Source organism: Hevea brasiliensis, chromosome 12, assembly GCF_030052815.1.
Source record: "Hevea brasiliensis isolate MT/VB/25A 57/8 chromosome 12, ASM3005281v1, whole genome shotgun sequence".
Lineage (NCBI taxonomy): Eukaryota > Viridiplantae > Streptophyta > Magnoliopsida > Malpighiales > Euphorbiaceae > Hevea > Hevea brasiliensis.
Genome location: NC_079504.1, coordinates 46,890,118 through 46,917,250, shown reverse-complemented (window position 1 = coordinate 46,917,250; position 27,133 = coordinate 46,890,118). Strand labels below are relative to the sequence as shown.

The following is a 27,133-nucleotide window of genomic DNA, read 5'->3' as shown; positions in this document are numbered from 1 at the left end:
GATGAGAAAAAAAGATGAGAAAGAGAAAGATGATGAAGAAAATAAATGATAAAGAAAAAGATGATGAAAAAGAAAATAGATAAGAAAGAAATATGATGAAAAAGAAAATATATGAGAAAGAAAAAGAAGAAGAAGAAAATAGATGATAAAAAATGATTAAAAAAATATATGAGAAAGAAAAAACAATGAAGAAAATATATTAGAAAAAAAAAGACGATGAATAAAATAGATGAGAATGAAAAAGAAAATGAAGAAAATGAGAGAAAAGAGAAGAAAGAGAGGGAAAAAAAATAAGTAGTGAAAAAAGAAAATGAGTAGTGAGGAAAGAAAATGAGTATTAGTTTATATAAGCAAATTAGTAACCGATTTTAGCAACCGATTGTCTATTACTAATTTCTTTTAAAAATTGGATAGAAATTTTTAGAGGGAAAATTTTGCGATCGATTCGCAATTAGTTACAAAATCGATTGCTAATAACAACCGATTTTATTCAGTTGTAGAAATAGGTTGCTAACAGCAACCGATTTGCAAATTGGTTATAAATCAAAATAAAAAATGAAAAATGAGTGAGAATTTCTTGAGGGGAAAAATTGGTTGCAAAATCAGTTGTTAACAGCAATTGATTTTAATTGGTTTCAAAAATCAGTTACTATTAATAATTGATTCGCAAATTAGTTGCAAATAATAAAAAAAAAAAAGAAAACAAAAAATTGGGCCAGAATTTTTAGAGGGAAAAAATCAGTTGCTATTAGCAACCGATTTTAATCGGTAGCGAAAATTAGTTGCTATTAACAACTAATTCACAAAATTGGTTGCAAATCAAAAAAGAAAATAAAAAATTTGAGCAGGAATTTTTAAGAGAAAAATCGATTGCAAACATCGGTTACTATTTACAATCAATTCGTAAATTAGTAACAAATCAAGAAAAGAAAAAAAAATTAGGAGGGAATTTTCGGGAAAAAAAAATTTAGCAACCAATTTACAATTGGTTACAAAAATTGGTTGCTATTAACAATCGACAATGAATCAGTTGCAAATGACAACTGATTGCTAATCGGTGAGTAATCTTTGTAACCGATTGCAAATTAGTTGCTAACTCTGGAGCTAATGAAATAATTTTTTTAATTTAGCAATGAATTCCCTAAATTGGTTGCTGTTAGCAACCAATTTTAAAATCAGTTACTGTTAACAATAGATTTTAGTAATCAATTTTAAAATACGTTGCTAATCGTCTATTTAAGGTTTTTTTAATATTGATTAGCAACCGATTTAGTAATCAATTATAAACCTGTTGCTAATACCAACCGATTTAGTAACCAATTAAATTTTTGTAAAATTAACTATTTTACTAAAAAAAATGAAAATCACAAATCGATTGTAAAATTAATTGCTAATAGTAACTAAATTCAGTCAGTTGCAATAATCGAATGCAAAATTGATTTTTTTTTTTTTTTGTAGTGACAATGTGGTTATAATTATGAGACTCCAACTGCATTATAGCATTGTTCCAAAATATTCTTGGTCAAATGTTATATTAAGACTAGATATTGATATAATTATTGAAACCAGTACATGTTGTGTTCTTTTCTTTATGAAAGGAAGCAATTGTTTTCACTAAGCTAAGGTATGAGAGATATCTAGAACCAATGTGTAGGTGCTTGTGGTGACAAGTTTGTTGAATTGATTCACACGAGGATTCTATATGAAAGTTTACATATGTCTATGGAAAGACTCGTGTGACAGTCATGTAAGTGATCCTTATACTTGAAGTTATCTTATATATGAATTATTGTGTTTTGATATTACTCACATGTCATTCTATATAAATATAACAAATGTGGTAGCTATTAAATATTGTATGAATTATATAGAAATATTTAATTATTAAGATAGAATTCATCAACCTAGATAATTAGAGAAAATATTTCAATTATTCTTGATCAATGTGGATTGTTAAATCTTTGCACAAGATAAAATAAAATTGAAAATCTTATTTAATTAATCAATCGAACTAGAAGAATAGAAATAGTTTATACATAATAGGCACATTTTACATATCAGGGTATAAATCAAAATATTATGATGAAGGAATATTAATTATACTGACGGACTGATTACACAAAGGTTAGTCAAACTGACAAGTTCTAATTTTTGCGAAGTCATCACACATTGCTAAAAGTCAATAATGATCTATAAATATAATTAATCAATTATGAATTGATAATAAAATTAAAGTACTAATTTTATTAATTATATTTATTGTCAACATATTAGAAACCTAATGGGTCACACACATATAGATTGTAAGTGAGGAATTAAAATGAGTTATCAAGTTGGACTTAATTAAAATAAAAGAAAATAATTCTAGAGACCTATGGACTAAAACATAAATTTTATTTAGACTGCTTAATGTCTTAAGATTTAAGTGTGGACTGAATTTAACGTTTAAAAAATTATAAGAATTAATTATGTGATTTTTAATTCCTACAGGAATCAATTTATAATTAATCAATTTAATAGGTTAAATTATTAATTATAAATTTTGGCTCACATAAAAGGAGCTTTGTCTTGCTTTTCCCAAAAACAGTGCTTTTATTTTTAGTTGAGCTAGCACTCAAATTTCCTTTTCTTTAACAGAGTATTAGAGAATTTCCTCATAAGCAGTGTATGTGAATGCCATTGGAGACCGGACATCTAGATGGCGGCTGGTGGTTTACTACAACCTAATCTAGTGGTTAACAAATTCTCAAAGTAATTGAGGTAATTTGCTCATAATTAATTTTAAATATCATCATTCATAAGTTAACTAAAGTTAATTTTTGGGATTAATTTTTCAGCCCAAATTTGTTGTGCAATTAATATTTCCTAACAATAATACCATAATGTTCCTTTGCTGTAGGTTTGTAAGCAACACTATCTTCTAAGGCCTAAGCATGGCATTGTCTTTTTCTCTGGAACCAGAATAACATCAATTTAAAGCACATTAGCAATGAGTAAAAAGTAAAGAATAAGTTAATAATGCAAAGATAAATTGTATCAGCCAAGAAAAATTAATATTGACTCCACCCTCTGGCTGAGGCAGCCATATTTATCATATCAGCCGACAAATTTCAATAGTGACTCTACCCTCTGGCTGAGGCAACCATATTTATTATATCAGCCGAGAAATTTCAATAGTGAGTTGGACTAATTGACCTTAACTTTAAAAATATCACAAGTTAAATGGTTTCTGTATCCTATATTTCATTTATTCAAACATCCTAGCTTCTGCATTCTGCATCTCCCTTTTGAATTCACACACCAAATGAAGTTTAATGAGCCCAACCTTTACACACTTGTGTATCTACAAGTGTTTCTTTTCTACTCTGTTAACTTAGCATGCCTGCAAGTCAATGCTTCATCAGGAAAAGATACTCAACAACTTGCTCTCCTCAAATTCAAATAAGGGATAACTAGTGATCCACATGGTATCTTCAACTCTTGGAATGATTCTCTCCATTTCTGCAACTGAACTGGAATCACATGTGGGCGCTGCCATCAAAGAGTCACCTCCTTGGTCTTAGAAGAGCAGAATCTGTTTGGATCTATATCACCTCATATTGGCAACCTCAATTTTCTCAAGTTGATCAACCTCCAAAACAACACCTTCATCAGTGAAATTCCACAGCAAGTTGGCAACTTATTTCGACTGCAAAAATTTCTTCTCAGAAATAATTCATTGCAAGGTGAAATTCCACTCAATTTGACTTGCTGCTTCCAACTCAAAATGATAAATTTAAAATGGAACAATCTCAGTGGAAAAATCCCAACAGAACTTGGTTCTCTGACAAAGCTAGAGATGATTAGACTTGGTTTTAACAATCTGACAGGAGAAATTCCACCTTCTCTAGGCAACCTTTCCTCACTTACAATATTTGCTGCTCATTAAATAATTTAGAGGGTAGTATTCCAAAAGAGATGGGTCGATTAAAAAGCTTGAATATTTTCTTCGTTGGAGGTAATAAATTATCAGGTATTATCTGTCCATCTCTTTTCAACATCACATCTTTGAGTTCTCTGTGGGTTTCTTTCAAGAAACTTAGTGGGAGTCTACCTGACAAAATTCGCTATAACTACCAAATCTTTATGTTTTTGTCATTAGCGAAAACTATTTCTCTGGCCAAATCCCAAATTCATTGTCCAATGCATCTCAGCTTCAAATAGTTGATATGGCTCATAACAATTTTGTGGGAGAAGTTCCCACTAATTTTGGAAATTTACAGAGTCTCTGGTATTTTAACATTCGATCAAATAATCTTGGAAGTAATTCATCGAATGACTTGCTTTGCTTGACCTCCTTGACAAACTGTAGTGGTTTAGAACGCTTTTCTATCTATCAAAACAATTTTGGAGGTGTCTTACCAGAATCTGTAGCCAAATTTTCAACTCGGCTCACTATATTAGATTTGGGAGAAAATAAAATCACTGGAATTATTCCTACAGCAATTGGGAATCTTATCAACTTAATTGGGTTGGGTATGAATGATAACTCAGGTGTCTTCCCCTATCAACTTGGAAAGCTTCAAAAGCTACAGTCACTGTTTTTAGGTGGAAATAAATTGTCAGGTCGAATTCCATCCTCTATAGGTAATCTCACTCAGTTGTCAAGTCTGAACCTGTCATATAACAAACTGGAGGGAAGCATTCCTTCAAGCATTAGAAATTGCCAAATTTTAAATAGTTTGGACATTTCAACAAATAGTTTCAGTGGAGAGTTACCTAAGGAAGTTTTAGGCCTTCCTTCCTTTTCAAATTTACTAAACTTATCCCAAAACTCTTTCAGTGGGAACTTACCAATAGATGTGGGAAAGCTTAAAAATATAAATATGCTAGATGTCTCAGAAAACAAATTTTCGTGTGAAATTCCTAGAACCACTGGAGATTGCTTGAGCCTTGAACACCTTTATATGGAAGCAAATTTTTTCTAAGGAACCATCCCTTCATCTTTAGCTTCCTTTAAAGGCCTTCGACATTTAGATCTTTCACGAAACAACTTGTCAGGACAAATTCCAAATGATCTCCAAGAAATCCCTTTTCTGCAATACTTGAATCTTTCTTTCCCTTTTCTACAATACTTGAATCTTTCTTTCAATGGTCTTGAGGAGTATTTATTAATGTTAATGCATTGTCACTGATAGGGAATAGCAAGCTTTGCGGTGGTGTCACAGAACTTGGTTTGCCAAAATGCAGAGTCACAAAGAAAGTGAACTTGGTAGTTGTAGTTGCTTGCGTGGTTCCATCTGTTCTTTTGATTCTGATCTTTTTTTCTTATTCGCTGGATGAGAAAATCATGAAGCAAGCCTTCTTTTGCACCCTTAGGAATGAAACACCTTCTAAAGCTATCTTATGATGACCTTTATCAAGCAATGGATGGATTCTCTTCTAGCAATTTAGTTGGTTCAGGCAGCTTTAGCCCTGTGTGTAAAGGATTTCTACCTCAAGTCCAAAGACCAGTAGCTGTTAAGGTCCTCAACCTTGAGCAAATAGGTGCCATTATGAGCTTCTTGGCTGAATGCAATGCTCTGGGGAATATAAGGTATAGAAATCTTGCTAAACTCGTAACATTTTGCTCCAGCTTAGATTACAAAACTAATGCATTCAAAGCTTTAATTTTTGAATATATGGGCAATGGAAGCTTAGAAAAGTGGCTGCATCCATGTGAAGAAGGTGAAAACTGGAAAAGAAGCTTGAAACTTCTTCAAAGACTTGATATCGCCATTGATGTAGCATCAGCATTACATTACCTACATGACCTCTGTGGAAAGCCTATCATTCATTGTGACCTGAAGCCCAGCATTGTTCTTCTTGATGATGACATGATTGCTTATGTAAGCAATTTTGGTCTAGCAAAACTCTTCACAATCAACAGTGATCCATCTCTAAGTCAAACCAGCACAATTGGAGTCAAAGGAACCATTAGTTATGTCGCTCCAGGTAATTAAAAACTATATATCCCATGTTCCTCTATTTTTCTTCTTTTTCTTCTATTACTGCTTCTTCTTCCTTCAATAGTTTTATTATTATTATTATTACTATTATTATATGAAGAAAAATTGATATGTTCTTCTCTTACACTTTCTTATTTATAAAGCTCAGGATTATTAGATAAATTTCCATCAATTACATAAGAGTTACATAATTCCATCTCCAATCCACATTCTGTTCTGTATAAATTCCACATAAAATGTACATAGCTTGAAGAGTTATACCCTCATATCATTAACTTTCACCAATACCAGCTCTAATCCGGAGTCAATTCATTGTTAGTCAACAAATGATAAAGTTATTATTGCGACATTAATTTGATTAATTTTATATACATTAGAATATGGAATGGGTGGTTTAGCATTGAAAGCAGGAGATGTTTATAGCTATGGGATTCTTGTGTTAGAGATATGTTACACTCATTTCATATAGGCATTTTAGGGTAGTTTTACATTTATTTTGCTCTTATATTTTAGTATATTTTATATTTTTAGCTTTATTTTAGCTTATTTGTTAACTTCAGTTACTCTATATTTAATTTTTATAATTTTGTTGTTTTTAATGAGTTTTTGTGGCAAATTGAAGGTCAATAAGTGCATTAGGAAGTGATTTAAAGAAAGTTGGAGCCCCTTAAGTATGGAGGAAAGTTGAAGAAATTAGGCCTTAAAAGATTAAGTCGGCCAAAATTTGCTTAAGATTTTGCTTATGATGTTGCTCAGGGTATGTCATATTGTTTAACTTTAAGCTTAGGGCAAGCCGCAAGTCAAGCACAGCTTAAATCAAACACATTCAAGTTTTCATCTATAAACTTGCCGAGATTTGCTTAGGGTCCTGCTTGAGATCCTGCTTAGGGTAAGCGGCAGTGCTTAAGGTGCAACTTAGGTCAAGCTGGAAGACAAACATGATCAGAAAAACTCATTTTATACCAAACCTATCGGATTTGCTGAGGGTCTACTTAACCTTAAGTAGACAGTGCATACAGAGGCTGAAATTTGCTGAAGATGATGCTTAGGATAAGCAGTACTCTGAGCAGACTGCCCAAAACTTAAACAGCCTTGCTGATCTAGATATTTTTACACCTCATTTCCTATTCACCCCTTAGCTCTTATCCATTTTTAGGGCAACTTTTGAGGCCATATAAAAGTATCATTTTCTAGTTTTTGCCACAACAAGAGAGAAAGGAAAGAAAAATTACAAAAATAGAAGGGAAGAGGACACCATCAATTCTGAAGAAAAGGAGCTGTTGCAGCTATTTCTAGGAGCTCAGGACTTAGAGTTTTGGCTTCTTCTACTTGGATTTTTCTATTTTTAGTCCCCTTATTATGTTTTTCTTTACTTTTCCATCAATTTCTCTTGTAAATACCTATACGAGTGAGTAGAATCTTTGAATTTCAGAGTTAGGAAACATGTTTTAGATTAATTTATGGATTTGGACTGGTTATTTCCATATTTTACATAAATATGAGTTTTAATTCTTCCTTGTGTGCCTAATTTACTTGCCTAATATTGGTACCCATTGGGTATTGATAAGTGCATAATTTATTAATTTTACTTCCATAACATTAAATGTTTCTAGGGTATCTTTATGTTTAATTCAGTTGATTAAAGTATAATTATCTATTAGGCATATGTTTAGAGAGTTGTTGAAATAATTGTGTTAAATGGAGAAATTGTCAGCATTTGCATTAATTTGACTCTTGCTGTATTTTTTAGGGTTTTGGTGAAGTCCCAGAACATAAAAGTGTGGAAGGAAACTTGGAAAGGTCGAAGGATTGAGAAACATTATTGATACAAAGTACACGGGTCGTGTAAGCACAACCACAGACCCGTGTAACATTCTGCTAGAAGAAATCCAGAGAACTGAGGAAGAAACAAAGTACACGAGCCATGTAACTTGACCCATGTAAATCCTGGAGACCCATGTAACCTTCTGTGCCAATGCAAGACATACCCATTCAGCTCTAGTAAGTTACACGGGCCTGGGCCATGTAGTGATACACGGGTTGTGTATCCGTCGACAATCAGTTTCTTAATTTTACTCCAGTTGCAGTTTTTTACAGAGACTCTAAAAACCTAACCCTAGACCATTTATTATAAATAGAAAAGATAGCAGCCGACACAAGGGACCATTGAGCAGCCTCTCGAAAAGAGAGAATTAGACTTTCGTTCTCTATTCACATTATAGATTTCTTCAATTTTCTTCTTTAATATTTCTGTAAGCTATGAACATGAGTGGCTAAGTTTTTAATTTAGTTCAAGGGATTCAAGCTCTTTTGCTTGATTTGTGAGACCATGTTCTTAATTTTATTTATGTTTTTTTGAATATCTATTGTTTTTTGATTTTATTGTCTTTGATCTATTGAATGATTTGCTAAAAAGGCATATTAGTTAATTGTTTGATGTGGTCAATTGCTAGTTCATCTTCATAATCCGTAATTGTTGTGTAAGATTGAACATGAGTAGCAATTAGATTTTATTGATTATGATCCCAGTTTTCGATAATAACCTAAGGAAACAATAGAGTGAATTAAATGATTTATGCTTCATAAATTATTGTTCAGCTTCACTACTTCCTATTTTTAAGGCAGTTATTAATTTGATGAGGATTGCTTAATACCAATTTAGTTAATAATTAGAGTCAACAAGGGTACTGGGCTTGAATTGATGAGTATAGGGAAGTAAGGGATTTTACCTCGCTATTTGGTAAATCTACGTTAAGTATGCAATAAGAGATAACTGTATTTCTTTTGTCTATGATCGAATCAATGCACTGGAATGTGAATTACCTTGGACTGAAGTTTGTTTAATTTGAGAATTTCTTATTTAATTTTAGATCTTAATTTTTGATTTTTGAATTCTTCTTTGGATTGTGAATTACCCCCCCCCCTCTCAACCTTTGTTTCTTTTTCCATTACACAAGCGCACGAAATTTAATAATTCAGTATCTAGGGTTCGACCTGGATTTACCACTTACTGCAGAAAACATTTCATAATTGATAATTTTAGTTAATTTAATTTCTGGTGGATTCGACAACCACCAAGAATTTTGGTGCCGTTGCCGAGGACTGAAGTTTATTGGAATTCGTGTTTTTAGTGTTAGGATATTCTGTTATTAATTTTGTTTGTGAGTTATTGTTGTTTTCAGGTTTTCAAAAAAAAAAATTATGGTGTTACTATTCATTAAGAAGTTTAGTTGAATTTGGAGGGCGGCCCATACTTATTTTGAAGGAAATGACATTCTGATCAAAACTAATCAATCTGTAGGATTCTTTGGCCCCACCCTCTTGAGGCCAAATGTCACACCTTACCCTTCCATAAGGCATAACATGATCCTGTAGTATACATAATGAATTACCAAACTTCGTCTACTGATAACTCACTAAATACACTACAAGGGATTTTAAACAATTTCTTACTTCTTTTTAAAGTGGTGAACACTTTTGACAGGTGTTAAAAGTTTTTAAACAAAGTTAAATCACACATTAGGTATGAAATAGCCACAAATTTTATAAAAATTTTGGCAGAGTGCCGTCTATATTTTTGAGCAAAACAGTTCTTCAAAAACCTATAGAAAACACTTCCAATATATTTGTTTTAGTCCCAAACTCCAATATGGCTCAACACAAATCAATTTTCTCAACATAAGTCAAACTCAATTCAACATCATTTTCAGTAGTTTCAAAAATAGAATGCAAAATGACTAAGTATTTCAAAGCTGAGATAAGAAAATTACAATACAACATTTTTATAGGCCAAAATAATTTACGACTTTATTTTACAACTGCTCAAGACCAAGTACAATATATACATATAGTTCATATACATTACAATAATATTTACAAGGAAATGGTATACTCAATATATCTGACAAAATCTCAAAGCGAAGTCACAAGCAGCCTACTCTGCTGCTTTATCTGTCTGTCTACTTGCGACAGCAATGAAAAAGTTATCGCTGAGTAAAATTTACTCAGTGGTGCACAATAAAAATTTAAAATGCAATATATAAAACATTTATTGACAATTCACAATTTAAATAATTCACAATTTCATATCACAATTTTCAAAGCTCATATAACACAAATTTGATCAAACAATTTAATAAACACAGTGTTGCCAATCAGTAACACAACTTAGGTCATAACACAAAATTTTCCAAATATGCCGTGTTGTACACCACGATAAGGCATACTCACTCCACTAATCGAAATCAATGAGAGAGGTGGCTAGCTAGATAATGAGTACTCATCCATACTTACCTCAGACTGATAAGTCAGAGAGGGAGGAATATAGTCATACTCACCCTATAAATGGAGGAGGAACATAGTGATATTACCATGCCAAGTGTAAATAAAAAACAATTTCAAATTATAATATTTAAATATTTCATACAAATCACAAATCACATTTTATCTCAAAATTTCTATTTATAACATAGGCAACACAATAATTTCAAATAAAATTCCCCAGGCCAAAACAATAAAAAATTATTCATAACTCTTATTCAATTAGCTTTTTAGTAAAAACAATGAATTTAAAATGTTGTGCACAATCACAATTTAAAACTATAATGTTCAAATGTAATTCAGGCAGCAATCAAACAAACCTCATTTCAAATCTTCATTTCTAAAATAGGCAATAAACTTTTCTCAAATAAATTTTCTAAAACCATAAATTCATAACTCATTTCTCCAAATAAATTTTTTAGTAAAAGCAGTGAATATAAAAAGTATTGTGCACAGACCTTGGATGAGTCGCCTCTTGGCCTTGACTCAGTGGTTCTTTTCTCTTCCCGAGTCTTTGCTAACTGAAACACACAATTTAAAATGTTTCAGTACTCATTTAAATTGTTTCTAATCATAAGGTTCCATAATTAAATTTTATTGATACTATTCCTTTCATTAGTCAACCTATAATATTGACCTTTAATCACACTAGGTGAATTAATTTTAATGTTACCAATATGTCACATTTTACAGTCCTCAAGTGTTGGTATATGTTACCAATTTCATTTTAAAGCTTATTGCATTTTATTGCAATTTTTCAGATTTTGTATGCTAGATTGCTCTAGCTAAATGTCTTGTTTCCCTTGGTTTTTAGGTTCTGGTCAAAAGAGCAAAATTGTAGGTTCATGTCCTAGTGACATTTTGGCACTAATTTCATGTCATTTGGAGTTTTCTGGACCAAGTTATGATCATTTTACTATTGCTGGTCAAATTGCCTTTATATTGTGAACTTAGGTCATTTTCAATTCTGGTAGGTTTTATACCCGAACTTGTGTAAGCATTTTGACTTGCTTATGGCCATTTCTGGTTTGGTGGTCTTAACCAAAGTTGTAGCCCTATGTCTAAGCTTTCCAATAATATAAATTTTAGGTCATTTGGACCTATATACAAGGAGTTATGGTCATTTCCATGATTACTATTCAATTGGTCAAATTTCAGGTTTGCAATGTTACAAATCCGGATTAGGTCAGTTTTGTGTCACTTTTCGGACAAAATTATGTATGCTTTCTGCATGAAAATTAGCCTATTTTATGTCTAGTTTTGCCTCCAATTGGCCTCATACCAATTGGGGTCATAATTTTACACTTATAGCTCAATTTCGCTACTGCCCTTATATGTTTTCCTCAAACACCAATCACATACACATTGACTTGCTAAATTTAAATTTCACTTACCTAATTCTGATTTGGTATGGTACCAAATCCATTTCTCACTTCACATTATAACTAATTTGGGCATACTACAATTCATTTAATACATCAATTATAATCCCAATTTTCAAAATTCAAAACTAACAACATATACACATAAACATTCCAAGCCTAAATTACATACACATTCATCAATTCTTAGTGTCACAATTCATCAAGCAAATCCATAAAATTTTACACTCTTCATGGAACCAAAAGGCTGCTGAAATGTTCCCAATTTGCCAAAGCCTTCACAATTTCATTCAACCCTAAAATCAAATGCTCAATAACACATATATGGGAATTAATTTACTAACAATTCAAATTGACTTATTCAACACTAATTTCCATCAATTCCCATCAATTTAATGTAAGAAAACTCAAGCAATATAAGCTCCCATGGCTGCCAAAAATGGACAGTCCCATAACCCAACAATTCTTTCAAATTTTATCACCAATTAACTCCCCTTAACCTAAACATCAAAATTACTAAAAAAAAAAGGTAGGAAGATTGGACACTTACCTCTTGCAAGCTTTCCCCAAACCTCACCAAATCTTCCTTTTCTTGCTCCCAAAAGCTTCCCCAAGCTGAGTATGCAAAAATTAATGAAGGAAACTAGTGGAAAGGAGGACTTGAATGGAGGTGCATGAAGCTTGGCGAAGGTGCGGCAATGGAGTTTTCATGGAAGATGAAATTCGGCCAAAGTGAATTTGTGAGGAAGAAGATGGTGTTGAGCTGTCCACTAAGGCCTTATATATGGCCACTTAATACATAGTTAGTGGAGCACTAAGTTAGCTTAATGATTAATTAATTTCCAATTTCCTTAATTTGCAATTATGATACAATTCTTTCACTATTTACATTATGTACCCAATTCTTATTTTTCATGACATTTTCAAAGTTTAATATCACTTATTTTTAATGGACATTTAGGTCAAAAGTCAACTCTAGGTGTCAATTGACCAAAATGCCCCTCTTCAGTTACATTTTCGATTTTTTTTCGGTAACACCGATTTTTACCGTTTTCGTGATTTCTCGTTTTTCTTTGTACTAATTAATTAATTTTTCTTTGATATTTTCTAAGTTAATTATACCTCAATAGATGTTTATTTAAGTCTCAAAAATATTTCCCAGGGTTCCTCGCGGTCCAGAGCTAGTCAACGGTCCTCGCCGTAACTTCCCGGTGCGGTCACCCATTGCTATGGTTTCTGGCTCGTTTAACCTAATTACATTTCATTGCTCTTATTTTTCCTTTGTTTTTCTTGTATTTCCCTCTATTGTATTTCATTATCTTATTTATCTTCACTAGCATTTAAGTATAATTCCCGACATTCTAACTGTTCGGACAGACACCGGACACCAAAACAGTAGAATGTACCACTGAATATAGGGGTGTTATACCAAATTCAATTGTTTTCTAGGGTTTTGAGGCATTTTTCTATTTTTACTTTGATTTCTTTTTGTTTATGACAAGAACTTCTCAATTTGGTGAGTTGATCTTTGATCCAGAAGTAGAAAATACAGCTAAACAGTTGAGAAAATTGGCTAAGAAGGCTAAGTAGATTCTGAGTACATCTGAAGGAGTCCAATCTCCAAGGGAGTTAAGTTTAGATTCGGATTTAGATTCAAATTCTGAAAATGAAACCATGGCTGCTAGAACCTTGAAAGAGTTGGCTGCTCTTGATCTAAACCAACAGCCTTTGTGTATTCAATACCCTGCCTTAAATGTTGCTTTTGAGTTAAAATCTGGACTAATCCATTTGTTGCCTAAGTTTCATGGTCTTGCAGGTGAGGATCCACATAAGCATTTAAAAGAATTTCATGTTGTGTGTTCCAACATGAAACCTCAAGGAGTTTCCGAGGATCGAATCAAGCTTCGAGCTTTTCCCTTCTCACTGGAAGGCACAGCTAAGGATTGGTTATATTACCTTCCTTCCGGATCTGTCAACTCATGGAATGGGATGAAGCAGATATTTTTGGAGAAGTATTTTCCTACTTCCCATGCTGCCAACATAAGAAAAGAAATTTGTGGCATGCGGCAGTATAATGGAGAGAGTTTGTATGAGTATTGGGAGAGATTTAAGAAGCTGTGTGCAAGTTGTCTCCATCATCAAATAAGTGAGCAGCTTCTGATTCAATATTTCTATGAGGGACTTCTACCAATGGACCGCAGTATGATAGATGCTGCTAGTGGAGGAGCTTTGGTTGATAAGACACCAGAAGAGGCAAGGAGGCTGATTGCTAACATGGCAGCAAATTCTCAGCAGTTTGGAATGACAATGGATCACACACCTATGAAGGTTAATGAGGTAAGTACATCTAACCTTGAGAAACAGATTTCTGATCTAACTTCTTTGGTGAGGCAGTTGGTTGTAGGGAACATGCAAACAGTTAAGGTATGTGGAATTTGTTCAGGTTCGGGTCATGCTACTGACATGTGTCCTGCATTATAAGAGGATGAATCAATGCAACATGCTAATGCAGTAGGACATTATGGACAGCCACAATGCAGGTATGATTCCTTTTCTAGTACTTATAATCCAGGATGGTGAGATCTTCCCAATTTGAGTTATGGGAATCAACCGGTGCAAAACCAATACCAACAACAGAGACAAGTGAATCAACCACCTCCACCTCCACCTCCCTCAAATCAAGGTATGTTACTTGATGAAATTGTTAAGGCTTTGGCTAACAATACACAACAGTTTCAACAGGAGACCAAAAATAGTATTCAAAACATAGAGAGGCAGATTGGTCAGTTAGCCTCATCTGTGAGTAAGCTGGAAGCTCAAGGTTCTGGAAAGCTTCCATCACAAACAGTCATGAACCCCAGAGAAAATGTGAGTGCTATAGTGTTACGAAGTGGGAAAGAAGTTGATAACCATACTCCACATGAGTCAATGAAAAGGAAGAAGCATGGAGCAAAAGAATTTGAAGTTCCTGAAGTTGAGGTAAATACTGAACCTAAACTAAATAAGGTTAATAATTCTGTTCTTCCTCCATTCCCATGCAGGTTGGCTAAAAATAAGAAAGAAGAAAAAGAGAAAGAAATTTTGGAGACTTTCAGGAAGGTGGAGGTGAATATACCTTTACTTGATGCGATCAAACAAGTTCCTAAGTATGATAAATTCCTTAAAGAATTATGCACTACAAAGCGCAAGTTGAGGAATAATGAGAAGATCAGTGTGGGGGAAAATGTGTCGGCATTAATTCAGCAAAAATTACCCCCTAAGTGTAAGGATCCAAGTTCGTTTTCTATTTCCTGCAGAATAAGTGATTCTAAATTTGAACGTGCAATGGCAAATTTAGGAGCATCTATTAATGTTATGTCAAATTCAGTTTTTCAAACTTTAAATTTGGGTCCTTTGAAAGAAACCAGTGTCATTATTCAGTTAGCTGATCGTTCTAATGCTTATCCATTAGGCGTAGTTGAGGATGTGTTAGTGTAGGTTGGAGAATTGATTTTTCCTACAGATTTTTACATTCTGGATATGGACGATAGTGTTCCCACATCAAAGTCAGCTTTGATTTTGTTTGGAAGACCTTTCCTAAAAACTGCCAAGACAAAAATTAATGTGGATGATGGTACCCTAACTATGGAGTTTGATGGAGAGACTGTCAAATTTAATATTTTTAATGCCATGAAGCATCCTGCTGATGACCATTCTATTTTTTCTATTGATGTTGTTGATTCATTTGTGCAGGATGTTTTTGAGTTAAGCATAGAGGATGAATTAGAAGTGGTGATTAGTCAAGGAATTCAAGAAATTAGTACCAATCCACCATTAAGTGTAGAGATTCAAGAGGCAGTAATGGCATTGTAGTCATTACCTCCTGTTCCAAAAGGGTATGGAGTATCAAAGATTGACGTACCTGTATCTCACACAAAATTATTACCTTCTGTGGTGCAGGCACCAGTTCTTGAACTCAAGCCTTTACCTGAGCATTTGAAGTATGTTTATTTGGGAGACAATGAGACACTTCCAATTATCATCTCAAGTAATTTAACAAAGATTCAAGAAGAAAGATTGATTAGAGTTCTGAGAGTACACAAGGAAGCAATTGGATGGACAATAGCTAACATCAAAGGTATAAGTCCATCAGTGTGCATACACAAGATTTTACTGGAGGATGAGGCTAAACCAAGTAGAGAAGCTCAAAGGAGGTTGAACCCATAGAAGATGGAGGTTGTGAAGAAGGAGATTTTAAAGCTACTGGATGCAGGAGTTATTTACCCAATTTCAGACAGCAAATGGGTAAGTCCAGTCCAAGTAGTGCCAAAAAAATCACAAGTCACTGTGGTAGTAAATCAAGATAATGAACTTGTTCCAACAAGGATTTAGAGTGGATGGCGAATATGCATAGACTACTGCAAGCTGAATTCAACAATAAGGAAGGACCACTTCCCACTGCCATTCATTGATTAGATGCTTGAGCGGTTAGCAGGTAAGTCTTATTTCTGCTTTCTCGATGGCTTTTCTGGATATAATCAAATTGTGATTGCATTGGAGGATCAAGAGAAGACTACCTTCACTTGCCCTTTTGGAACTTTTGCTTTTAGAAGGATGCCCTTCGGGCTTTGTAATGCACCTGCCACATTTCAGAGATGCATGATGAGCATATTTTCATATTACATTGATAAATGCATTGAGGTGTTCATGGATGATTTTACTGTATATGATTATTCATTTGATGCATGTTTACATCATTTGACTTCTGTTCTTGAGAGATGCATTGAGAAAAATATTGTTCTGAATTATGAGAAGTGTCATTTTATGGTGGAACAGGAGATTGTTTTGGGTCATGTCGTATCTAATAGGGGTATTGAGGTGGACAAATCTAAAATTGATTTAATTATGAACTTACCCTTCCCCACAACTGTGAGAGAAGTACGCTCTTTTCTTGGTCATGCAGGTTTCTATCGCAGGTTCATTAAGGATTTCTCTAAGATAGCATTGCCTTTATCTAGACTCTTGCAAAAGGATGTTCCTTTTGAGTTCAGTGAAGAGTGCAAGGAGGCTTTTGCCAAATTGAAATCTGCAGTAATATCACCCCTAATTATCCAGGCTCCTGATTAGACTATACCATTTGAAATTATGTGTGACGCGAGAAATTATGTAGTGGGAGTAGTTTTAGGGCAGCGTGTTGGGAAGCTCTTTCATGTGATTTATTATGCATCCAGAACACTCAATTTAGCTCAGCGCAATTATTCTATGACCGAAAAAGAGTTTTTGGCTATAGTTTTTGCTTTAGATAAATTTCGATCATATTTGCTTGGTTCTAAAATAATTATCTTCTTTGATCATGCAGCGTTGAAGTATCTCTTGGCAAAGAAGGAAGCAAAACCAAGGTTGATTAGATGGATCCTTATGCTGCAAGAATTTGATCTTCAAATCAAAGATAAGAAAGGAGCTAAGAACCTGGTAGCAGATCATTTGAGCAAGTTAGTGATAAAAGAAGAGCAAATTCTTTTACAGGAATTTTTTCCTGATGAGCAGTTATTCAAATTGCAAGGTATGATCCCGTGGTATGCTGATTTGGTGAATTATTTGGTTACTAAGGTTGTGCCTTTTGATTTGAGTGGAGCTAAGAAAGAGAACTTGAAAAGTGAGGCTAAGCATTATGTGTGGGATGACCCGTATTTGTGGAAATTTTGTTCAGATCAAATTATTAGGAGATGTGTTCCTGATAATGAGATTCAATATATTATTGCATTTTGTCATGCCTATGCATGTGGAGGTCATTTTGGACCCAAGAGAACAGGTAGAAAAATATTAGAATGTGGTTTTTACTGGCCCACTATATTTTGTGATTCATATTTGATTTGCAAAAATTGTGAACAATGTCAAAGAATAGGAAGTTTAACTCGTAGGAATGAGATGATTCAGAATCCAATACTTGTTTGTGAGATTTTTGATGTGTGGGGTATTGATTTTATGGGTCCATTTCTTTCTTCTTTTGGCTTTGTTTACATATTACTTACTGTTGATTATGTTTCGAAATGGGTGGAAGCCAAAGCCACTAGGACTGATGATTCTAAAGCTGTTCTAGGTTTTATCAAGTCAAACATTTTTAGCAGGTTTGGAGTTTCTAGTGCTTTGATCAATGACCGGGGCACACATTTTTGTAATAGAATTATTGAGGCATTGTTGAAGAGATATGGTGTTTTCCATAGAGTATCTACAGCTTATCATCCTCAAACAAGTGGGCAAGCAGAGGTGTCTAACAGAGAAATCAAGTCTATTTTGGAAAAAATTGTCACACCTTACCCCTCTGCAAGGCATAACATGATCCAGTAGAATACCTAATGAACTACCGAACTTCACCTACCGATAACTCATTAAGTACCCTACAAGAAATTTTAAAACAATTTTCTTACTTTTATTAAGTGGTGAGCATTTTCTAGTTGGTATCAAAACATTTAATTAAAGTTGAAAGCTAGTTGAAATTTTTGGCCCATTTTATTTTTCCGCAAATTTTATAAAAATTTCGGCAGAGTTCCGTCTGTATTTTGAGAAAACAGTTCTTCAAATACCTGAAAAAAAGCACTTCCAATAATTTTTCTCAACAACTTCTTCAAATTCACAATCAATCTCAACCAATTTCTCAAGTTTCAAAATTCAACAATCCTTAAGATACTGTCAATCAATTTCATTCATTCATATTTCATTAAAGATAAACAATTATATATACATCATACTAAAAATTTACATTAGGAAAATCCAAACTCAATTGATTACAAACTTTATACAAACTTTGTACAAGCTGCTCAAGACCAATTTTACATGTCCATACATTTACGTGCAATACATATATCAAGATAAATATTTACAGTCAGGGTATAAATTATACCCGATAGCTTCAAGGCAAGTAGCTCCTCAATCCCCAGCAGTTCAATTTGCTGTTCCTCTAGTCTCTATATCTGCGACAGCAATAATAGCCATCGCTGAGTACTAGGACTCAGTGGTGCACAACATACTAAAATAATCTTTATGCATAATTTAAATCACATTTATTCAAAAATTTGACTGAACATGAGAATTAAATACAAAACCTGAATTATGAGATTTTAATCCAAACAATTTCATTTCGAAGTATCAAAACACATTTTATAAAACCCACAGTTATATCATGCCATTCGAAACAAATATAATCTCAATAGCCAGAGGCTAAGGAGAAGTCACATCACAAGGCTAGCTAGCTCAAATATATGGATATCCATTCAATTTCTTCTTCTATTGGCACACACCTCAACACTTCAGCCAGAGAAGGAATCAAAATTCGAAACTGATTACCCCCACTAGTCATGCTAGTGAGGTGTTTAAATATATGGTCATGACACTGTGGTTTCAAAACTTATCTTAACAATTTGCTAAACATTGCCATTTCAAGTACATACAAATAACTTTCAACAATTTAAATCAAAAGCATTATAATAATGTCACAATTCAATATTTCACATTATTCAAAACAATATGCAGAAGATAATTTACAAAAATTATACGTTGTGCACAAACCTTAAGCGAGTCGCCTCTTGGCCTTGACTCGATTCCTCTGGTTCTTTACCGGTATTCTTTTCCACTGAAACACACAGTTTCACAGTGTTTCAGTATCATAACTTAGCATAAATCCAAGAATAAATTTAAATTCACTTTTACCTAGCTCTAATGTGCTAAATTTGACGTTCTTTAAATTTTGTGTTTTGGGGTTACTATTCACTATACTATTCAAGTCAATTTGTTGACTCTCTAAGGTTTAATAGGTATGGGAATTCCAACTTCACCCACATACCACATTTTGGTCACTAAATTTGTTGGTTTTGGTTGTTTACTCAAATTCTAAGTCTTTTAGGCAATTTTGCAAATTTTTAGTTTTGGTGTCTTAAGTTGTACTATTCCATTGGTCATTTTACTGTTAGAATTTGGCAAAACTTTCTTCATAGAAAATGTTCTCTATTGTCTTAATTTTATTCTCCTTTTTGAATCACTCCAATTGGAGTTTTTTAGCTCAAGTTATAGCCATTTGAACCGTGGCTGCCGGATTAGACTTAACCCAGATTTCTGGGCAAATTTTGGTTCTGGCAGTTTTAGGTTACCAACTTGGGGTGGCCAAATGACTTGGTTAATGGCATAATTTGGGTTTGTGTTCTCCATGAAAGTTTTAGGTCTATATCTCAACTGTCCATTGGTAAAATTTTAGGTCATTTAGACCTGCCTAGCTCAAGTTATGGCAAAATGAACAAACACTGTTCATTTGGTCAGTTTGTACAGAGCAGACTGAGAATTTCCGGATTTGGTCAATTTGTTCACTAGGTTTTGGTCACTTTTTGGGCATGCTTCCTAAATGAAAATTGTGTCATTTTATGTCTATTTTCATTCCCAACTGGTCTCATACCGATTGGACTTGTAAATTTTCAGTTTTGGTCCCTCAAAGGGACCTTGGTCATGCTGCCAATAGCATGACCACATTGAATCCGAATCTAAACTCAATTCAAACACTTCCAAAACACTTCATTTGGTCACAAATGACCATTTCTCACTTCAAACTAGGTCAAATACATCATTCCATCAGTTCTCTAAATTTTGTCTCCTAAACCCTAAGTGTCCAAAACCCTAACTCACTAAATTGTTGCATTTAACCAATTCAATGCCTATATACATGCTTCTTCAACCCAAACAAGATCACATACACCTTTAAGTCCATCAAACTCATGCATACACACATCAAAACCCTAGTTGACCGAAATTAAGGTTTGGTCCTCCAACAATTAATTTCATTTCATTTTAAGTTTATTTCTAAGTTAGTTAAGCTATAAACACAATTAATTCAACTAGAAAATCAAATTTAGTGTACTAACCTTAGTGCAGAATTTTCTTTCCCTTCAACCTCTTCCTTTCTTCTTTTTTTTTGTTGTCAAGTCCTCTATCCAAGCTTGAAATCAAGGTTTAATGTTGGAGGTTTAACTTTCTATGGTGGAATTGTAGGTTTGATCAAGCTCAAAATGAGCTTTAATGGAGATTTTGGTGAGGGAGAGGGAGAGAGAGAGTGAGGGTGGCAACTTAGGGAAGAAGAAGACTTTTTGTTTTTTTTTTCTTTCTTTTCTTGTATTTTTATCTTATGGAAGACCATAAATCCAATTAAATAATTTTTTTTAATTATAGTATTTATGGCATCATGCATGATGTCATCTCTCTTCACTTTTTCATTTTCTTTTTTTTTTCATTTGTTTTTCCTTGGTTCTTTAATTTAATTCTTGACTCCAAAATTTTCTTTTCTTCGATTTTATTTGATAGTTAGGTCAGGAGTCAGCTCTCGGGGTCAATTGACCAAATTGCCCCTCGCCGGTTCAACCCGGTTTGCAAATAATTCAATATTTCTTTTGGCTCCCTGACCTAATTATTTGACTGGCTTAACAACCTTTTTCCGTGATTTTCTCTTTTCCACTATTTTCGTAATGGTCCTAAGGACCGCAGCGTCACATTTACGGTTCGAAATTTAAGTTTAAATCGACTTCACAGTCGTTCCCGAGAAGGTCACCCATCACTGTGACTCTCGGCTCGTTTAACTTCTTATGTTCTGTTTTTCTTATTTATACTTAACTAATTGACAATTACTAATTATTTGTGTTTATGGCTTATCTAGTTGTCTTAAGTGTGGTTCTAATCCCCTTAATTATCCAGACCGACACCGGTCACTGGAACAGTAAAATATACCAGGCTATACAAATAGGGGTGTTACAAAAATAGTGAAGCCAAATAGAAAAGAATGGAGCCTTAGACTTGATGATGCTTTGTGGGCTTACAGGATTGCTTATAAGACACGCAAAGGTATGTCCTCCTATAGATTGGTATTTGGTAAGTTGTTCCACCTTCCTGTTTAGTTAGAACATAAGGCTTATTGGGCTGTTAGACATTGTAATTTAGATTTGGATACTGCTAGTGTGGAAAGAAAATTACAATTGCAGGAATTAGAGGAAATTTGACTTGAGGCTTATGAGAACTCTAAGATCTATAAAGAAAAGACCAAGGCATTCCATGACAAACTAATTCTAAGGAAGTAGTTTGTGGTTGGATAAAAAGTTTTATTGTATAATTCCATATTGAAGCTGATGCCTGGTAAGTTGCGTTCTCGTTGGATTGGACCCTTTGTTGTTACTAATGTGTTTCCTTATGGTACAGTTGAAATTCAAAGTTTAGGAACTAATAAGTTGTTCAAGGTCAACGGTCATAGACTCAAGCCATCTTATGAAGGGTTTCATGAGCATACAGTGGAGGAGCTCAAATTGAGTAACCCAATTTATGTGGATTAAGGAGCTTTGCCATGTCGAGCTAACGACAATAAACAAAAGCGCTTCTTAGGAGGCAACCCATGGGTGGCTTGTTAGCCACAATCAGATTTGTTTTCTTTCCCTTATCTTATTTTATTTTCTAGCATTCTTTTTTCCTTTTCTTTTTCATTTGGGCTTTACATTGGGGACAATGTAAGTTTCAAGTGTGGGGGAGGAGAAATTTATTGCTGTAATTTTGAAAGAAAAAAGATAAATAAATAAATAAATTTATTCTTATAAGCTTGATTCATGATTCTATATTAACTCTCAGAGAGAAGTGCTTTCTCCTTGAAATGACTTTTCTATTTAGGTTGAATTTTTGAAATTTTAGGTAAGGTAATAGTAACTTTAATGATGGATTTTTCCTCTTTTCCATACCATAGAGCAATTTTTTTTCTGCATAAATCATTTAGGCTTGATTTAATGGTGAAATGATTAGTTATGTGTGCTTTAAACTAGTGTCATGCATATTTCAGAACTTTGTTTAATCTATCAAGGCACTTTATAATATGTAGATACATAAATTAGGGGAAATAAAAGGTTGAACTTGAAAATACATCTCTATTTTAGTTAAGCAAAGTAACCAGGGATCTTCATGAACCCCAAGTTTATTCTCAGGCCAAAAGCTAGCTAGGATATGAGCAAGGTACTTTTCTGAAGGTGACGGTTGAAATAAAAAAAAAAAGTAATTGTGATAAGAGAGAAGTAACAATTTCAAATATATATAAAAAAAGGGGCATTTCTATCTCCCCTAAGATTTGTAAAGAGCTATAATTGTTGTGCCTTAATAAATTAACCTTGTGTTTTGGTATGTATCGATTTAAAATTTTATGGAACTTTAATTGTGTGAGCTTAATTGATTTCAAGCCTTTTGTTTTGTGTTGAAAAATTGTTGATATATTGGTATGGTGGTGATGGAATTTATTGCGATGGTTATTACCTTAATTGCCTTTTCTTTCAATCTTTTAATCTTTTGCTAGAGAATGTTGTGATAGGGTGAAGTTAAGGAACTTCAAAGTGGAGTTGATTGAGAATTTAAGTCATGCTTGAGGACAAGTATGGAATAAGTGTGGGGGAATTTGATAAGTGCATAATTGATTAATTTTACTTTCATCACATTTAATGTTTTTGGGGTATCTTTATGCCTAATTCAGTTGATTAAAGTATAATTATCTATTAGGCATATGTTTAGAGAGTTATTTAAATAATTGTGTTGAATGGAGAAGTTGTATTTTTCAGGGTTTTGGTGAAGTCCCAGAACATAGAAGTGTGGAAGGAAACTTGGAAAGGTCGAAGGATTGAGAAGTGTTGTTAATACAAAGTACACGGGTCGTGTAAACACAACCACAGACCCATGTAACATTCTGCCAGAAGAAATCCAGAGAACCGAGGAAGAAACAAAGTGCACGGGCCGTGTAACTTGACCCGTGTAAATCCTGGAGACCCGTGTAACCTTCTGTGCCAATGCAAGACATACCCATTCAGCTCCAGTAAGTTACACGGCCCTGGGCCGTGTAGTGATACACAGGCCGTGTATTCGTCGATAATCAGTTTCCTGATTTTGCTCCAGTTGCAGTTTTTAACAGAGACTCTAAATACCTAACACTAGATCATTTATTATAAATAGAAGAGGCAGTAGCTGACACAAGGGACCATTGAGCAGCCTCTCAAAAAAAGAGAATTAGACTTTCGTTCTCTATTCACATTCTAGATTTCTTTAATATTTCTGTAAGCCATGAACATGAGTGGCTAAGTTTTTAATTCAGTTCAAGGGATTCAAGTTCTTTTGCTTGATTTGTGAGACCAGGTTCTTAATTTAATTTATGTCTTTTTAAATATCTATTGTTTTCTGATTTCATTGTCTTTGATCTATTGAATGATTTGCTAAAAAGGCCTATTAGTTAATTGTTTGATGTAGTCAATTGCTAGTTCATCTTCATTATCCGTAATTGTTGTGTAAGATTGAACATGAGTAGCAATTAGGTTTTATTGATTATGATCCCAGTTTTCGATAATAACCTAAGAAAACAATAGAGTGAATTAAATGATTTATGCTTCGTAAATTATTGTTCAGCTTAACTACTTCCTATTCTTAAGGCAGTTATTAATTTGATGAGGATTGCTTAATAACAATTCAGTTAATAATTAGAGTCAACAAGGGTGCTGGGCTCGAATTGATGAGTATAGGGAAGTTAGGGATTTTACCTCGCTGTTTGGTAAATCTACGTTAAGTATTCAATAAGAGATAACTGTATTTCTTTTGTCTATAATCGAATCAATGCACTGGAATGCGAATTGCCTTGGACTGAAGTTTGTTTAATTTGAGAATTTCTTATTTAATTTTAGATCTTAATTTTTTATTTTTGAATTCTTCTTTGGATTGCGAATTACCCCCCCGCCCTAACCTTTGTTTCTTTTTCTATTACACAAGCGCACGAAATTTAATAATTCAGTCTCTAGGGTTCAACCTGGATTTACCACTTACTACAGAAAACATTTCATAATTGGTAATTTCAGTTAATTTAATTTCTGGTAGATTCGACAGCTACCAGGTATTGTGTTAATCTTTGATTAAAGGATCGAAATGTGAAGATCATTGATAGATAATCAAGGATTAGAATATAAAATCACCTAGATTTAGAAATAAACTAGGTTTTTAAGAGGATTTAATGATTGGTTACAAAACTTAATGGGTTTTAATTTAATCAAATATCGTACGAAAGTAGGTTTGGTTATCTTAAAACACACTTTGGTTTGCTTGAAAACGATATCAAAGGAATTTAGAATCAATCACCTTCAAACTCTATTTTTCTTTTAAATTGGAATAACCAAGACAAATCCTAATTAATTTATGCATGAACCACTAACTTTGAAATCATTTTTTATCATAATTAAACTTTGATTTAAATTACTAGTTATTAATTTAGTTCAATTGCATCTAAATTTAGAATTTATTTGCTTGCTCTTTACCCATTTTAGTTAGATTTATCAATTTTACTTTGCTTATTTATATTTACCATTTATTCATCAATCATTAGCACAAATAATCGCTTCATTCATAGTTTGGTACTTAAACGGCAAATCCTCGTGGGAACGATACTTGACTTATCACTTTACTACTTTATACGACCCGTATACTTGAGGATTCACGCATCAAGTTTTTAGCACCATTACCGGGGATTTGATTTTTGTTTGATATTGAACGATTGTCTGTTTGGTTAATTTGGGTATTTTATTTTTAATTTCTTTTACCATTTTACTTTGAGAATTTATTTATTTTATTTTTCAGGTACTTTTATTTTATGAAAAGGAAAAAAAATGAAGAAATCAATTTATTCTTTGATTCAGAAATAGAAAAGACAGCAAGAGCTTTAAGAGCAGAAGCTAAGAAGAGAAAAGTTGAATTTAGAGCTCAACAACAACAAGAAAGAGCACAAGAGCAAGAGCAACCACAAGAAGAAATGGCCAACAACAATAACAACCATTCTATGAAAGATCATGCCTATCTTAACATTGGGGATTTCATGCCAAGTATCACAAGACTAAGAGTAGAAGCTAATAATTTTGAATTGAAACTTACACTGTGTCAGATGGTACAACAATCACAATTTGGGGGAAGTCCAAGTGACAGTCCACATGTTCATCTAGCATACTTTCTTGAGATCAGTGATATGCTGAAGATAAATGGAGTTTCTGATGATGCAATTCGACTCAGATTATTCCCTTTCTCTTTGAAGGACCGAGCTAGAGAGTGGTTACATTCTTTGCCATCGGGTTCTATCACAACATGGGATGAACTTTCTCAAGTATTTTTAGCTCAATATTTTCCACCAAGCAAGATAGCTAAGCTAAGAAATGAGCTAACTTCTTTCAAACCTAGAGATGATGAGAGCTTGTATGAAGCATGGGAGAGATATAAGGATTTGCAAAGGAGCTGTCCACACCATGGGATTCCTAAGTGGATGCTTGTTCAACACTTTTACAATAGAGTTTCACCAGCTATTAGAAGTACAATTGATGCATCTTCTGGAGGTGATCTTATAGAGAAATCTAAAGATGAAGCTTTTTCTACTTTAGATAAAATTGCTTATAACAACTATTAGTGGAGTTGTGAGAGGAATGAGATAAAAAAAACCAACTGGTATGTTTGAGCTTGATGCCATGAATATGATTAATGTTAAGTTTGATGCTTTGACAAGGAAGATGGACAAGCTAAGCATGAAAGTAAATTCTTCAGTTAGAGGTTCAAGTAATTCAGTAGATGTTGGAGCTGCAAATGTCAACTGTGCAACTGATTTTCTTACATTTGGTCAAGATTTTTCAAGTGAGCGAGTGGATTACATGGGGAACTGCAATCAAAGACTAGGTGGTAACCCATTTTCTACAACTTCTGATCCAGCATGGAGAAACCACCCTAATTCTCTTAGGGAGGTAGACAGGGACAACACCAAAATTTTCAGCAACCTTCTGGGTATTAACAACATTAGAATTTTTAGCAGAATAGAGGTCCTCTTTTTGGAATTCCTAAACCTCAAAATGCACCTGCTCCACCACAACAACAAAAACCTCCACCACAATAAGCACAACTAGACAAGACAGCTAGATTAGAAGCCATGATTGAAACTCTAATAGTAAGCCATCAAAGTCAACAAGATATGATTTCTTAATTAGCATCTAAAGTGGATCAAATAGCAACACACAACAAGATGTTAGAGAATCAAATAGCTGAACAGGCTAGCTTTTCAAATAATAAAGCATTTGGAAAGCTTCCTAGCCAACCAGAAAATTCAAGGGAGCATTGCAAGGCTATTACATTGAGAAGTGAAAAAATATTGGAGAGTGGAGATAAAATATTGAAAAGAAAGTTAAAGAGGAGAAACATAGAGAATGAGATGAAAAAGCTAAAGTTGAGGTTAGAGTTGAAGTTGAAAAAGAGAGTTCAGTGGAAGAAAAAGGAAATAAAGAGAAAGAGAGTAAAGATGAAGAACCTAAATATGTAGCACCTAAGGTTTGCATGCCACCTTTACCATTCCCATAAAGATTTCAGAAAGCAAAGTTAGATAAACAATTCGGGAAGTTTTTGGAGGTG

At 33.6% G+C, this 27,133-nt stretch overlaps 1 protein-coding gene, 2 non-coding genes and 1 pseudogene across 3 annotated transcripts; 2 read left to right on the top strand and 2 right to left on the bottom strand.

Annotated features, from left to right (window-relative positions):
* The first annotated feature begins 3,191 nt into the window (after positions 1-3,191).
* LOC110665256 (putative receptor-like protein kinase At3g47110) lies at positions 3,192-8,312 on the top strand. Its single transcript, XM_058131567.1, has 3 exons — positions 3,192-3,725; positions 5,178-5,973; positions 7,738-8,312. Exons 2-3 carry the CDS (start codon positions 5,361-5,363, stop codon positions 7,746-7,748), a joined length of 624 nt encoding a protein of 207 aa, XP_057987550.1. The 5' UTR covers positions 3,192-3,725; positions 5,178-5,360; the 3' UTR covers positions 7,749-8,312.
* Positions 8,313-13,726: 5,414 nt separating this feature from the next.
* On the bottom strand, positions 13,727-13,833 carry LOC131171602 (small nucleolar RNA R71). Its single transcript, XR_009142262.1, has one exon. It is a non-coding gene; the product is annotated as a small nucleolar RNA R71 (small nucleolar RNA).
* Positions 13,834-14,539: 706 nt separating this feature from the next.
* Positions 14,540-17,950, top strand: LOC131171228 (uncharacterized; annotated as a pseudogene).
* A 7,939-nt stretch (positions 17,951-25,889) lies between these two features.
* Positions 25,890-25,996, bottom strand: LOC131171642 (small nucleolar RNA R71). Its single transcript, XR_009142300.1, has one exon. It is a non-coding gene; the product is annotated as a small nucleolar RNA R71 (small nucleolar RNA).
* Positions 25,997-27,133: the final 1,137 nt, after the last annotated feature.